Below are 17,039 nucleotides of genomic sequence, written 5' to 3'. Positions count from 1 at the left end.
TTACAAAAATAAACGTAGAATGAATAAATAAAATAAACTAAAAAGAATGAGTACTGGAAACAAAAGGTATTTTTATTTATTCATTCTATGTTTACTTTTGTACATGTAAGCAAAATAGGTAAGTGAGATGGGACTATACTGGTTAGTTTAACAGTTCCTAGAAATAAAATTGATGAAACAGGGGTCTTTTATTACCGGAAACTGCTGCTTCTGGAACACCCTGGATTTTTCCAATCTATGTTGTATATAAAAAGCCTTTGTTTCGCGAAAATGTGATTCAAGCTCAAACTTCTCTCGTGAGTGCACTACCTATGTGTCGTTCTCATTGATCATTAATTTACTTCAATATTGATCGGTGGTTGAAGTAAGGGTCTTTGAGGAGTAGTGCAGTTTCTCCAAGGTACACACCCAAAACTCCCGGAGAAATGTGCAAAACCACTTACTGCCAATGCAACAGATGGCAAAATACTCGGTTTGTTAGAGGATTTTTTACAACAAACGAAATCCCATTGACGCGTGCACAAATGGTGCAACACCAATGATTTGCCGAACAATCAGAATGATTACTAAAATAAAACAAATCCAAGGATTGAACAGCAGCCCATTGTTTTCTACACAGACATGCTTTTTAGCTATGAAACAAAGGCAGCCAATCTTGAGAAATTTTGTGATGTCTGTTCAAATTATTATTGAAGTCGACTTTTCACAATACTATGATGCTATTGCATTCCTTCATCATTCCCTGCTTCTCCATACAGAATTGAGGTGGCCGTATTGTGAGAAGCACTTTCACAATTACAAATTGGCCAACATTGTAAATGATGAGAAATGGCAATGTATACTGTCATATTATCAGATATTTTCATGAAAATTAATGCGTTTTTCTTTGCAAGGGAGGAGTAACACAATTTTATGTTGCTAATGAATGTTTGCACCTTTGAAAAAAAAATTTGCTTTCGATTGAATCTGTTGAGAAGAGGTGGTGTGTGGTGAAATATGCAAACACCTTCAAAGTTAGGCTATTTCCTTCAAGCACTAGTTCCCAACAGCTCGAGAAACAATGCTGCAAGATCAAGAATGGGTACCATTTTCAGTTTTGACAAAGCCAACCAGCCTACCTTCAAATGAATAGGAATGTCTGATAGGATTACCTTGAAATCTACTTTCGATATGAATACATACCACAATTTTTTACTCTGTGAGGGTAAAACAAGTCAACCACTTGTTGAAACAAAATTCTTCCCTTTGCCACAACTTACCTTCCATAGGGATTCGACAAAATCAACAACCAGTTCTCAGGTGTGGTAGTTTCTCATTTTTCCACTTTTTTTTATTTAAATTTTTTATTGGAATTAATCAGTCAGAGGATGCAGAAAACATAATTTTGTTTTTAAATGTATCTTTATTAAATTGTTTTATTTGTAAAACAATTATAATAATAAACAAATAATTCAGATTTAATATTGCTTAAATCAATTTATTTAAAACAATGGTAAACTAAAACAATATAATATTGTTGAATAAAAACAGTCAAATTCACAATTAATTTAAAAACCTGTATTTAAGACAGTTTAATGAATTTTGTACTGTTAAAACGGCCAAGCATTTTGTTGTATAAAAGATGTTTATCTCAAGGCTTGATTTCAGTCAATTATTGTTGTATGTATTAGTACAGAATTATTCTCTTTATACCAGAAGAGGAAATATGAATATTGATCATTTACCATTGTATTAAAAATATCATTTTATTTTATTTATAATTATACCTTACTCCATCTTATGTAAACTTAATATACAGTAAAACATTTTGTTACAACAAAAAAAGACCCTATGAACTTAATTTCTTAACGATAATCGATAAAACAATTAAAACTTAAATAAATTAATTTTCACTTCTAGTTAAAAAAAAAAAAAAAAATGAAATGCTTCGATTAATGATATTTCACATTTCAAGACCAAGGAATTTTTGACTCAAGCAGGATTCTTTTCAAGCATAACTTCTGTTCGTTTACTTATCTTTGATATAAACAACAAATTTTGAGCTAAGTATACAGATTAAACAAAAATCTGTTAGAACTGACATTAAATCGAATCACAGCTATGTCAAAAATCCATTGCATATTTGATAAATAAGATAGTAAGTCTAGACAGCCCGCAATTTTAAAATTAAAGTTAAAAAAATTAAATAAATGTTTTTAATTGAATCCTTTTCAATGATTTTCAATTGAACAAAATAATTGATAACATCACATGATTACATTATAAATTATATTGATTAAAAATGATTATTGTGACAATTATTATTGAATATAGAATTACCAAATTTCATTCTAAATTTTACAATTATGAATGAATTGCAAAAATAAATAAGAATAATTTACACCATTATGAAATTTTTTTATCATCTTCAAAATCTACATTCAAGGCACAATATCCTATCATTTATTTGAAACTGATAAAGAAGTCAGCGATATCAATTAACAGAGATAAGGCATAATTGTGTGCTGATGAAAGGTACATGCTGCAAACCAGTACATAACCTGACATGCGTGTTCCTTTTAACAAATTGATATTACTACAATAAGGCTTTATCCGATTTTCAAACGAATAATGAACAACATAGTAACGGAATGACTGTGAAATTCTGATCAAATTTTTTTTGATAGTAAATAATTGAAACATTCTAGAATTCTGCATTCTCAAGTTCATGTTAACAAGTAGATGAATCTTTCTTTAAACTGCAAAATAGTTACATCGTTTAAAAGATAAACATATTCATGAGGTATTACAATTATTGGTGTCACTGATAAATTTTTTATATATCCCTAAATTAGTACTTTATTTTTTAAGGCAATTTTAACTAATATATAGTAAAATCCACTTTCCTTTTTAACATGTAAATGTATAATAAATTATTTCTCTAATTCAATCTATACTCAAATACAATTTGTTCACAAATTCCACAAACTGAATCGTCAATATGTTTATGTCATATGGGAAATTTTATAAGTGATTCAAAAATGATTTTTAAAACTAACAGATCGCCTTTACTCTAATGGTATGAAACATATATTATTTGTCTCTTAGTGTTTGTTAATCGCTTTATATACATTTTTAACACAGGATAGCTTTAGCTATACCATTCATGAAAAGTGGGCAATTCAACAAAGCCACACAATTATTTATTATTTATCACCACTTAAATTAAAATTTTGGTTGTGAAATATAGAACAAAAAAGTAATATGTAACTATTTAAAGATATTTCGATTTTCTTGGTTATACATAAATATAAAAATTGTTTTCTATTAACTAATAACGATATTATTACAGAATTCAACACTGTGCCGATAAGAAATAAAAGTTGAATTATATCGACAAGCCAATAATCGGCATATGTATACAACATTACATTATAATTCCTGTAGTAATTATATACACTGTATTTTAAATATTTACACTCTAATGTACATGTTTTATAAACTTGCCAATTATGAGCAACTTCTTTGATACTGAAAATAAGAGAAAATATTAGAGGATTTTTATAAAATTAACTTATTGAAGAAATACAATTAACACTAACAATCCACGATGCATGCCTGCGATAATTAAATAACACTACACCAGTTTTTAGTTATATAAAATCTTCAAAGTCTGCCGAGAATGCGGAGTATTCACCATAATCCTGGAAAAAAGGTAAAAATGAAAGAATAAATCATTCACCGTATTGGATTATTATGTTTCTTTCAAGGGTTTGATCAAAATGAAAAACGTTAACACAAACCAATCCGATTAATACGTTCGTTATGTCTGTCTTTCTGGAACGATATATATTATATTAAGTATGTATATTTAAGTTATTATAGTAAGTATATTATGTAATAAACATATATATTCGTTCCAGAACGACACACCTCTTCTAGAAAACCCCTGCTTTTCAAAGCTTGTTGTAGGGTGTTGGGGGTACTTTTGGAATCAAATCAGTGTCACAGGCCTTTAGTATCCCTTTGTCAATGTAACTAACATGACCTTTTGTAATTTTTTTACGATTTGTTGGAAAAAAAAAATTAACCCCTGACTTCATACCTTACCAGTTTTTTTCTGAAGTATGTTACAAAATGTGTGGTGATTAGTGAGCGTTAGATAATGATTATTTGGAGATCGTGAGATGCGGTCTGGTGCGATGTGAGTTTAGAAAAACATTTTCTTTATTGTGCCAATGCTTCTATCTTTATTGAGATCATTTTCAGGGCCTGGGATTTATAAACATTGTTTAAATTCACTTGACCAACTAATATCTTTTAATTAATTAAGGCTTTTAGTTAAGATAAAAAAGTTAAGTGTCACAAGCGGGATTCGAACCCACGACCCTCGGCTATATACGCCACTACTCTACCACTTGAGCTATTGTGACTTCCACTCAGACACTAACTTCCCATCTCAACCCCCCCAAAAATTCAAAAGGGACGATTTGGAAATCAAAAGAATTTCTCGTCCAAGGGCTCAGATCAGTGAACATTCGCCTTCAGGAATCAATCAGGAAGAGAAACAGCCACATTCCATCTGGGACTCACCAAGGGGACTTTGCCAGCAAGGACCAACTGTTGTGACTCATCAGATCAACTCGATGACCGCGGTATCGAGAAGGCACTAAAGGATGCTGTTCATGGTGAGCGTCTTCCGCGTTAGGTCCCTTTGATAATAGACTCATCCCAGATTTGGAGTTGTAGCTGACTTACTAGATTAATTAAGATTTTGTTGTGTCATATTCATTTAAAAAGGGGAATTTGTTCAAATAAATGTTTGAGAATCTACTGTCTGGTTTAGTAAATTCACGAACCTTACATTCCCCTACATAAAAATAAATAAATAAAGTAAAAGTAATAAGTAATAAATCTTATCGCTTAGAGAAAAGCAGGCAAATATAGAAAGATTGTTTGAACCACTGTCTCCGCCGCTTACAGTATTATTAAAAAAATTCATGAAGCAGCTTTTGTTTCAATGTGACCTGGGCATACTTTGTCTAAATGATTTTCCAAAGTGACCAGTGCTGAGAACACATTAACAAAATACTGACTACCGAGCATAACAAACTAGAGAAAATTCGAAAAAACTTAAGGCTGTAAGTAAACCATTTAGGAAATTTAGGAGGATATTAAAAAAAAAAAGTTCAAATAATAAAGAGGAAGTGGCTCCATTTCAGTTTATAGAATGTCCTGTCCCTGTTATGAAAAAAATATTTTGTATTACTTAATATCAAACTATAGAGAATTTTTTCAATTTACCAAAGTGGCCTGCTGAGGACGCTGAGTTATTATCAAGTTTTGATGTAACAGTCAACTGTTATACTGATATATGTATTGTTTTGTATCTCCTAGTGTGTGTTAAGAAAGAATTTATTTTTGGTACGAATGTGTAGTGCAAGACGCTAATGCCAGAATATTGAACATACCAACATTTGCCTGCATGTAGAGGGTGATGAGGAATATCAAGCACCACCCTAAATGAGTGACTGGCACATAAATAGGAAAGAATGTATTTAAAAGTTATGACAAAATTATTTGGAGTTTGGATGCTTTAGTTCAACAAAGAAATAAAGAGAAAGAAAGAAATGAAACCAAATTAAATTTATTGTTAGAATTAAAAAATAAAATTACAGAAATACTAAATAAAGGCTACTTGGATGCACTAAAAAGTGGGTTTAATAATATAGTTGAAACAGTACGAACGCAGTTTGAACAGGAAAAAACCTCTTTAGAACAGGCAAGAAAACCAAACACCAAATGACAGGTTCAAACCGCGCAAGATCTAAAATGTACGATTTTACCCATTCTTAATAAAACATCTAAGAATCTAGATTAACTAAATTTTAAAGTAGCTTTAGAAGACACAAGTTTACAGGAGGATGATTAGCATTAACCCCTCCGGATGGACAAATAAGACTTCATCTGGCCTCCATTTCATTCCACCAACACTTCATTGCATTATCAATTTCACAAGTGCCACTCCTTGTCTCTATACAGAGAGCCGCTTAGGACTGGGCCCAATGTGAGTGTACTAGAGCAAGCAAGACAGCGAGTATCTGCTGGCCCCAATGTTCCGATTTTCAGAAAGGGCTGTTTTACTGTATAGAACACTTTATACATATCTTTTGTTTGTATTTCTTTGTCTATTGAGACAGAATATATTTATTAGTGTGAATGTGTAGTGTGAGAGGGACGATGGCGGAATATTGAGCACCACCCCATCAATCTTCAATTGGATTAGTTATATGTCTATGGAGGGTGATGGAGGAATACCCAGTATTTTACCACTTAACTTAGTGAATGATATGTATTTAAGAGTGGGTGAGAGCATAAGTTGGGTTGAATCTAGAAACTATTACGGAGGGGACTGAAATGACCTAGATAGCCCTTCGAGCCCAACCTTCTTGGCTTTAAGGATAAAACCAAGGTCTGACACCAGGCTGCCAACACCTGGTGTGGGTGATTCTTGAGGCCTGCCGGTAATTTCTTATAAATTACAAAAGCTGGAATTGCCACCGGACTGCAACGAGTGATAGGCTCAACTCTATACACATATGCATGTATTTACATCTGTGTGAATTGAGCTTATATAAATCAGTAAGTGATATTAAAGAAAAAAAGTTTGTCAACTTTAAAACAACTTCAAGAAATACATTTTTAGTGTTTATGGTTTAATTATCTTAAAATTATTACTTACGTTATCCCCTTCTAACTTCAATTTTGCTTTCCCTTTGCCTTTCGACTTTTTTGATTTTTCACCTTTTTCTATTTTTGTTTTTTCTATGTGCAAGTTTCCTATCCACGTATGAACTTTTTTCAAATCTGCTGAAGATACTATAAAGAAATAGAGGGGTTAAAATTGGATCAAACTCAAAGGTACACAAAACTGAAATAAATTATTGTTACATATTTAGGCACTTACAATGTAGACATAAACTATGTATTATTTCTTCTGTAAAGTTGACAAAATTCAAGTTTTTAACACCCTCAGATACTAATTGTAAGACTTTTTCCTTCAATTTATCATAATCTTCTTTCGATTCTATACCACTTGGTAATACACCTGAAATTAAAAATAACCAGATAAATGATAGAGTTCAACTCAATTATTTAAATATCAACATAGACTCATCTAGATAGGACAAGTTCTTCATATCTAAGAATAGTTACAGAGATTAAATGAAACCTTTTAAATGGTCATAATAATTCAAAGTTTGCTGTTTAAAAATGTATCATTGGGTGTACCCAATATGTACTAGGATTTGTGCCTTTGTGTTATTATGTAATTTGGATATTTTTGGTTTGGTGGGTCCATATTCTACTTCTGTTATTATTATTTGATTAATGATTGGATTAATTGGTCCCTCTATTATAGGCATTGTGACCACAGTATTGCCATCGGCATTTGAATGAATGGTAGCGTCGTTGTCAATCGGATCATTTGGTTCTTCCAGGTCGATATGTGCTATTATGTATTCATTTTCTCTAATATTGTTAATTGTCTGTTCTAATTCGGCGTTGGTTAATTTAAAGTCGCTCAGACTTTCTTCTTGTAATTCGGGAAATAAATCATAAAAGTCTTGCAATAAGTCTTCAACACTTTTATCACTTAAATCGTCAAATTCGGAGGTTTCATTGGCATTTATTTCCACTCTTGACACAATGTGTCCACGATCACATTTTAGAGCCTTTGTTTATACTTAATATCAAAATTGAATTCTTTAATGTTTTTTGTTGCTGTTTCCACTTCAGAATTCATATGGTTGGTTCTAACTGGATTAACCATGGATTCTGTCATTTGATTCACAAATTGTGGAGTATGAGAAGTTTCATAATTTTTTACAAAAACTGGGTTTTTAATTTTTTCTTTATTTTTCTCTTTTCCAGTGTTTCTAATTTTTATCTTTGCTTTTGAATTACTCACATTAATAAGAGATTCTGATATTTTTAAGTTTCTGAATTTTGTGCGTGGGATTATCGTTTCATCAGACTTATGAGTTCCGGTTTTATTATGTTGTGGTTCGATTAAGGTATTTGATTATAGAGAAGTTTAATTTTCTGATGAGGAGTGTTAAGCATATGACGTATGTGCAATTTTTTTTAGAAAATTTTGAAACTAAATACGTTACAACGTATAACATAAATAATTTGGTTTTTAGTTCTTATGTTAAATGAATAAAAAACAAGATGTAAAACAAACCAAAAACTTCTTTAGCTATGTTAAGGTCAGATTCTTCCTGTAATTTCTGCCGCTTGAGTTTTTCAGCAAGAATTTCTTCTCGGGTCAACTGTACTTCTTCTTCTTCAGGCTCTTTTACAACTTGCTTCTTCTTTTTCTAGAGACAGAAAACAAACTTTAAATAACTCGCTTTAATTCACAAAACAAAAACAAAAAAAAAAAAGAGAGAGACTTGCAACGCTGGCACCCTAGCCAAAATCATGCACTTTATTTCTGCAGCGAAATAGAATTAAGAAATATAGGACTACCTGCTAATAAAAAAAAGTGTAATACCAATAATCCATAATGGGAAGGACAACAAAATATTTTTTTTTTTTTTAATTGTGAAGTTATTCTATTGCATTTAACTAAACACACTGAATAATCATCATGGTTGGAAGGGTTCCAGGTTAATTATTTGCAAATGATTTTAAAAAAAGATGTTGAATCATTAATTAAAAAATACAAAAAAAAGAATATATTGGGCTGGTGCAAAAATAATGCAAGTTTTGAAAAGGCAATCAAAACTATTTTTAATTTGTTTAAAATGAAGAAAATTTATTCGAAATATTTCACATCACAATCAATACATCTTTGATAACGTGTAATAACCACTTTTATTCCGCTGACATAAAAAACCTTATTTGGACTCACAATGAAGTTTTGGAAGGTGTTTTTTTGTCTCTAAAAATTTTCTCCCTCAAGACGTGATCAAAATGACTAAAAAAGTGGAATTTTGTAGGCGAGAGGTCAGGTGAATATGGTGGGAGCAGTAAGGTTTCAAATCCTATGTCTTTAAGTTTCTGCAGGGTTGGTATTACAACATATGGCCTGGCGTTATCGTGAAGAAGAATCAGCCTCTTATGTTTACCAATGCTGAACACGCATTTGTCTACTTCTTAGCAATATTTCTTTGCTGTGATAGTTTCAGGAAATTATAGTGAACAACCCCAGCAGTACACCACAATACACTCAAACAGTCACCATAACCTTTTTTGGGTGCAAATTTGGTTTCAGGAAGTCTTTTTGCGCTTCATCCTTATCCAACCACTGACTGCATGCCTCAAGTTATCGTACAGAATCTATTTCTCATTGCACGTAATAATTTGATTGAGAAATGGATCGTTTTGGTGGCAGAACAGAAGAGACGTACAAATTTCTATGCGACATTTTCTTTGGGCTTTGGTTAGTTTGTGTGATACCCACTTGTCGAGCTTCTTTACTTTACCAATTTATTCCAAATGGTGAACCATCACTCCACCGTGCATTTGCTAATGCTTCCTTCTCCCCAAACGGTATTGATGTTAGGCACCGAAAATTTTGACATTATGCACCAAGTTTAAATTCATACAATTAAATTGAACTAAAATCTGGTTTGGACGTATTTAATTTCGCAGGTCCTCACACACTTATAAAATTCAATAAAAAGTAAAATATTTTTTATAAAAGATAACAGTTAAAAGTATTTATTGTAATCCATAAATTAGATTTTGAGGATTTAGCTTTGTTTACATAACAAGCAATTGCAAAAATAAAACAAATTTTCAAAACCTGCAATAATGTATGGTGTTTAGTGACCGTTACAACAATACAAATACTTTGATTGAATTTAAAATTTCTAGCATTGTATAAATTCATTTTTTCCCCACATCCTACGTGTATTTGTAAAATGTAAACAATTTTTATAAATCTCAGGCCCTGAAGATGATCTCAATAAAGATCGAAACGTTTGGCACGATAAAGAAAATGTTTTTCTAAAACCTACGTCACACCAGACCGCATCTCACAATCTCCAAATAATCACCTGCAATAATTTTGCACCAACCCAATAATGTTCAAAATTGGTAGTTATTCAGATATCGTGAGATGCGGTCGGGTGTGATGTAGGTTTCATGAGCACTCTCCAACACGACACGCAAGGATGGCACAATTACACAGAAGACAAACTCTTTGAGCCCTGAAGATGATCTCAATAAAAGATCAAAACGTTGGCACGATAAAGAAAATGTTTTTCTGAAACCTACATCATACCCGACCGCATCTCGCGATATCTGAATAACTATCGATTAACGGTCACTAATCTCTACACAAATGTTCAAAAAGTCCACCTTCTTGAAGTACAAGCCTGACATCATTTCGGACAGATTTTAATGCCTCAAGAGTTCGTTCTGATTCTCTATTCTTCACACAGGATTCCTGAATCCTTTCTATGAGCTCATCCTTAGTTGTGAGAAAAATGGAATAGACTTAATTTTTAAGAGTTCCCCAAGTCCATCTTAGTAAATCTCCAAAAAGCAACTTTTCTCTAGTTCAATTTTGTATTGAAGAGACAGTTTTATTTACTTTGTATTAATTCATTATTTGTAAATAAGTTTCTAAAACAATGACTAATTTGTTAAACCATTATTAATCTCTCCTAAAATTGAACACTCAGCTAGGAAGCAGAGAATGTTTGTCCGTGAATTGCAAAGAGAACAAATCCCATCCCTCCCTCTAATCCAAAGAGTAGAGATCAATTGGAGGACCTCACAACCAAGTTTTAGAAGCCTTCGCAACTCAGATAGATTAAGACAGATGACATTTTGTTATTTTAAAATAAATAAAGTACATCAATCTATGCTGCTCTTTTCTTGCAGACAACAAATCTGAAAGAGGTCTAGCCATTAATCAAGGTTATTGGGGGTTAGAGTGGGTGGTTAGGGAGTACTTATGGTATAGATAGCCAGCGTTCATACCAGGAAGTTAAATTTAAAGCCTTGTTCCCACAATGTGTGTGGGGCTTGGCGAACTTGATCAGAAGTTTGTCAGACCTCAAACTGTAAAGACTCGTTATTGCTTGAGGTGGCTCAGCCTTTCCCATTTTTGTCGGTAAATACACCAAATATCAAAGGTCTGGGGTTTGACAGATGATAAGCCTCAGTATGGCTCAATTTTCCCATCTGTTGTGGTTTGTTGCAGTTGTACCAGTTTATTCTTAACTCACAAGTTTGAGTATGCTCATCAAGCCACACACCATGGAAACATGGCTTAACGTAACAACAGTTTTGATTAACAGACCACATAAAATAAGAATAAATCAATAAATAAGCTTTCAGGATTAGAAAGGAAATATGAAAAACTTCAAAGCTCTATCTCTCAAGCTTCTTAGCAGGGCAGTACAGGAGAGGATAAAAATCTTCTATTTCAAGGGTTTCGATATCTTGTAATCCACATAGTGGCCCCCATTTTGTAATACTAAATATTGTTTCCACTCTCCTAAAAGTGGAAAATTCCAAAATATATAATGATTTGTGTTTATTTAGAAATCGTGAGATGCGGTCTGGTGTGATGTAGGTTTCAGAAAAACATTTTCTTTATCGCGCCAACGTTTCGATCTTTATTGAGATCATCTTCAGGGCCTGGGATTTACAAACATTGTTTACATATAACAATTACATTTTGGATGTGGAAAAGTGGAAAAATAATAGATATAATGATTGTTAGACTCCATTTTGAATATGTAGTCAAATCAATGGAAGGCCATAAATGAAAACTTTCTAGGATTACAGCAACTGAGGTAATTAACTACAAAATCTCATGGTTTGCTCACTGGTATAAACTTCTATGGAAATGCAATCTTGAAGTATCCCTGACTTTAGATAACATATCCTCTTGGAGAACACATTTATTTGCTCTGTTAAATAAAATCAATGCTCACAATCAGGAGAATTGTTTAGGAACTGCCCGCTCTAGTGAAGGCTAAAATTTACTCAGAACTTAAACTTAACACAGCATTTTTTGACTTACAGAAATGTAACTATAAAGATCTAACCCAGACAGAGCTCCACAGGTTTTTAAAATTCACTGTGAGGTGTTACATTTTAAGTCAGCATTATGGATTGAGGGAGACTCAGGAAAGTGTACTTTCTGAATTCGCATACTCTTGAGGACATGTTTCACTTCTGGTCTGAATATTCCACATTGAATGAGATACTCATATCATTATGGAATGCCTGGCATGCTTGGAATTATCGGTACGATTTCATGTGTTAATTTTTCACCTTTATTTTAGTTTAATACCAGTGCATGTGTTTCCCTTTTTAGTTAAGTAAGAGCAGATTCATTTTATTTTATATATTTTTATTCTATTTATTTGTTATTTACATCTACAAATATTGCGTGAAGTAAATATATTCGATTTATGCTGTGTCGTTTGAGTCGCACNATTCGCTTTAGTTTGTATAGGAGACCCTTGTGCCACACGCGGTCGAAAGCTTGTGACACGTCAATGAAGGTCCCCATACAGTATTCTTTGCGCTCTAGGGATGAGGATATGCGGTCTACAACGCGTAGCACCTGCTGGGTCGTAGAATGCCGGGAACGAAAGCCAAATTGGTGGTCTGGGAGTAGGTTGGGAGAATTAATTGTTAATTGTGCCTTAAACTAATGAGTAAGGAAAATATAGAGCCTTGGTGATGCTTGGCTCATTATAAAGGAGAATAATTTATTTTTAGCAACAACATGCTGTAATGCATTATATCAATTATTTCTTTGTTAACCATGTACACATTTATCAATAAAAGTATGTTGTAGTTTAAAAGTTATACAATATTTCATTCCCCAATAGTGTCCGTTATAGGGGTTTTACTGTATTTTTAATGATTTTTTTTCTTTTTTGTAGAGGGAGAGACGGTAGAAGAAAGTCGGACAAGGAGACCGGGCGGGGAGGATTTGTTATGAGTGCAAGTGGTGAAAAGTGGCACAGGCACACCACGATCATCACGTAATTATGTGGTGGCACGTATGCGAACGGCAAGTGCGTGCCCCGGTCCGACACAAGTTTTCCACGTGTCGTCGTATTAAAAACACTATTTCGTTAAAAATGACCTGCACAAATGTTGATTTAAAAAAAATGTTATTCTCGACGGGAATGCGAAAAAAGGGGGAGGGGTTGGAATGAAATCGAACTGTAAAAATGGGCCAGACGGGGACGGAAGAAAGGGGCCGGCCCTGTTGCACTTTTGACCGAAATGCTGTCCGATAAATTAAATTTAATGGAGGAAAAATCTCGACACGAGCTGAATAAGGGAGTCGGGGTGTTTAATTTTATCCAACGAGAATCACCGGGGGGGGGGGACTAGGGATGATTGCGCGCGCGCGCGTACGTATGACATTAATATGACTCACCTCTTTTTCTTCAAGTTTCTCTCCTAATTTTTTCGAATTCTTTTTTTTCGCCGGCGGGGTTTCGGGCTTGATGATTTCTTCCTTTTCCTCCTCGACTTCTTGATCCCAACTGTCCTGTTTCGCAGGGGGAAAAGAACAACAATGAGAAACGTCTAGAAAGAAGGGAAAAAGGTCGGGAAGGCCAACATTCACGGAATCAGAAGACAATATTGAATATCTACTTACAACGACATCCTCCTCGACGTCTTCACCTTCCCATTTGTTTTTAATAATAGACACATTGTTGACCAGCCCGACGTCGGAAGGCTCGGCATCTGTAATTGTAGGAAAAAACGTGGAACACGTTTAGAAAAGTGCGCGCTTTTGTAAACAGATTTAAAAACAAAAGAGGGAAATTTCTTTTTTTTACCCCAACTATCCATATTCGCGAGGGACATGATCTCTCTCTTCGAAAGCAGGTTAGCAATGCATGGCACGAGACTCGACAGGCGGTTCTACTTTGATTTGCTCTCACTCTTGCACCTAGACTCTCCACTTTTACTGTTACGTTCAGAGCCAGTCTCACTCGAGGCTCCCACTCGACCTCGGTCACTTTATCAGGCCTCCATTACGTCATAAACTCTATTTCGGTGAACTCGCAGCACATGCCAATCCTTGGATCCGTATAGAGAGCCTGTAGGAATGCCACTCGATAAGGGAATTGTGCTTGAGCACGGCAACGAGCGGGCCTCTGTTCCTATTTTAAAGGTTTTAATGTATATAATACTTTATAGATATCTCGTCTTTCTTTGCATATGTTGAGACTGAATGTGTTTTAGTGAGTTTGTGGGTGTAAGGGGTTATGGAGATGAAGTGCTCCACCACCTAACTGAGTGAATGGTATGTAAATAGAAAGTAATTTATTTAAGAATGTGTGAAAGTGTAAGTGGGTTTGAATCTAGAAACTAACTGCATTGGGGATTGAAATGACCTAACTGTGTTTATAGCCTCTGGAGCCCAACCTCAGTGGCTGTACGGATAAGACCATGGTTTGACCCCCAGTTTGCCAACATCTGGCGTAGGTAATTCTTATTGTGCATTACACAAAAGGTGCGATTGTCAACAAGCTGCGAGAAGTAATTCATTCAACTTTGTGTAAGCGTGCATGCATTGAGTTTATATACTCCTCAAAAAATTAAAGGATAATTTAAAAATCTGTGTTATCTTACATTTCTCACCTTTCTACAACCTTGTCCAGGACGTCTAGTGAGGAGTCCAGTTGCTAAATAACATTGCCATAACTTCCAGATCATAGCCTGTTAAACGCCCAGATGGATTCCAGCCTGATGCTGAGAATGTCCTTCTCCAGTAAAGAGTGAGGATATAAACAGTTCTACTTCTTTTAGATGACTTTGTTGAACTCTATTTGTAATTCCCTAATTTCGTGGTCTGCTTGGCCAATTAATATGTTACAATTAATTAAGGTTTTTAGTTGAGATAAAAAAGTCAATGGCACGAGCAGGATTCGAACCCACGATCTCAACCCCATCTATTTGTAATCATTATTAAAGAAAATTTTAAAAAAATTATCATCATAATTTGAATGAAGTTAGTGGTCTAATTATGGGACTTTTTGCATAAAAAATAACCCTATAAATTAAATAAACAGTTTGAACCATTAGCCAGCACCTTTGTTTACTTTGTGTGTCAACATCAGCATTAAAATCAGTTTAACAATTAAATTTTATAACTTAAAAACAACGTGATTCATTAATTTTTTGAGGATTATATAAACCAGAAAATTAATTTTCAATTTAAGACAGAATTTAAGGCATCAGTAGGTTGGAGTATTTCAGGTAGTTGGTGGGATAGAATAATTTAGAAAAAAATGAGCTGTTGTCTTAGAAGTTAAGTAAATAAAGATCTGAACCGTCTACTGAATTGTGGCATAGTTTGTACATGAATATAATAGCACTATTGAATCGTCTGGAAAAGATAGTTTCAAGACCTGTCATTAGAAGAATTAGTTCATAAGACCTGTCTCCACATTATTTTTTTCCGGACTCGAAAGCATTTATGTAAGTAAAAAGGTATGGTCCGTATAACATATTAACACTGTAGATGATTATTTTTCCCCTTGTTTAATTTCAAATGTTTTATTTATTTTGATGCTATTACATTTAAATCTTTATTTATGCATTCATTTTGCACGAATTGTGCCCAATTTTGTACTTCTTCTGTTAATCAAGGAGGCCCAAAGGCCCCAAAAAAATTTTTTTTCTTCTTCTTCTTCTTCTACATATTACAATTTTCCAGTACTGGATGACTTTTACTTTTTCAAGTTAGAGTGACTTTTCTTACATATATCGTGGGGCTAGAGGATAGGTTGAAATTAATCTCATTTGACAAACCCATTATGTAAAGATTTTACTGCATAGATCCCATTCCAATGTGACAAATAGGATTTCTTTAAAATGATTAATAAATTAATTTACAAGTTTTTGGAAGTGCACAGGATAAAAGCACATCATCCTAGCTCGGGGCAAAGTTTGCTTACAGACGATGCGATTAGAACAGTTGTCTCTAATAAAAAAAAATGATAAAGTTGAATTAAATTCTAATTAATTTTTTACTCTTCAAAAAAAGTGCATTTTACTCTTTAAAAAAGTCCACATGAAAATTTTACCATATTCACCAGCTGATCCAAAGAGCCAGTACTGTATTAGCTGTCTTGCAATAATAAGTCCAATAAATCAATATTTGAAACAAGTAATTGCAAAATTATATACTTAACTGTTCTCTGTTGTTAAACCAACAATGGAGATTTATTAAAATTTTAGGTTATATCTTTTAATAAAAACTTTCACAGAAGAAGTGGAAGAATATTTAACAATCAGTAATAAGTAAAACAATTTTTTTATTACAAAAAAGCCAAAAATGAATGAAACTGACATCACACCTGTGTTATGGGAACATCCGGCATTCAAACCTGACATACTTATAAATAGACCTCCCCCCCCAAAAAAAAATAAAAAATTCTGGTGTACAGATACCAGGTAACCAGAAAAATCTTTGAGTGTTTAAAGGGTTTAATAATTGCCACAATTAAAATTTGCTTAGAAATATTTTATTCAGGGAAATAGACTCCATCAGCATCTATAACCTTTTCCCAAGACGTTACAAGCTCAGTTATGACCTCATAAAAGTTTGAGTCCCGAGATTGAAAAAATAAATTCTGCATGTTTTCCAGCTGCTGGCGATTATAGAATTCCTGAATGTGCATATGATTATCCATTGCCAAGAAAAGGTGAAAGTCAGATGGGGACAGGTCTGGAAAGTACAAAGGGTGTGGTAGGACTTCCCAACCTAGTTTCATTATCACATCCTTTGTCGTTCTGGCTGTATGGGGTCTTGTGTTGTCCTGGCAGAAAAATCACCTTTTCTTTTCACGAGAACAGGTTGTTTCTGGCTGAGATACTACTATGAGTAGATGGTTTGGCTATGTGGCAGGAGTTCGTAGTGCACAATGCCTGTCGTACTCCACCAAACACAAAGCATCACCTTTTGTTAAAAATTTGGACTTTTTTGACCATTTTACTGAAGTGACTCGAATCAAGTTCGATAGTTTCCCTCAATTTCGTCATCATTGAAG

At 33.6% G+C, this 17,039-nt stretch overlaps 1 protein-coding gene and 1 non-coding gene across 3 annotated transcripts; one reads left to right on the top strand and one right to left on the bottom strand.

Annotated features, from left to right (window-relative positions):
* Positions 1 to 1,520: 1,520 nt before the first annotated feature.
* LOC106668930 (eukaryotic translation initiation factor 3 subunit J-like) lies at positions 1,521 to 13,952 on the bottom strand. 2 transcript variants are annotated; one of them, XR_001340837.2, is made up of 8 exons: positions 13,818 to 13,952; positions 13,634 to 13,722; positions 13,409 to 13,522; positions 8,225 to 8,360; positions 6,947 to 7,087; positions 6,722 to 6,858; positions 3,582 to 3,683; positions 1,521 to 3,510 (listed from the first exon to the last, which is right to left on the bottom strand). XR_001340837.2 is itself a non-coding variant. In XM_014398131.2 (7 exons), the coding sequence occupies exons 1-7, from the start codon at positions 13,843 to 13,845 to the stop codon at positions 3,633 to 3,635; spliced, it is 696 nt and encodes a 231-aa protein (XP_014253617.1). In that variant the 5' UTR covers positions 13,846 to 13,952; the 3' UTR covers positions 1,521 to 3,632. The 2 variants fall into 2 exon arrangements, 1 of the variants encoding a protein (XP_014253617.1); XM_014398131.2 differs by having other exon boundaries at positions 1,521 to 3,683.
* Positions 12,655 to 12,749, top strand: LOC112126658. The gene has a single exon (XR_002910123.1). It is a non-coding gene; the product is annotated as a U12 minor spliceosomal RNA (small nuclear RNA).
* Positions 13,953 to 17,039: the final 3,087 nt, after the last annotated feature.

Source organism: Cimex lectularius, unplaced genomic scaffold (genome assembly GCF_000648675.2).
Source record: "Cimex lectularius strain Harlan isolate CLEC.00 unplaced genomic scaffold, Clec_2.1 scaffold66, whole genome shotgun sequence".
NCBI lineage: Eukaryota > Metazoa > Arthropoda > Insecta > Hemiptera > Cimicidae > Cimex > Cimex lectularius.
This window is presented reverse-complemented; position numbering and strand designations above follow the sequence as displayed.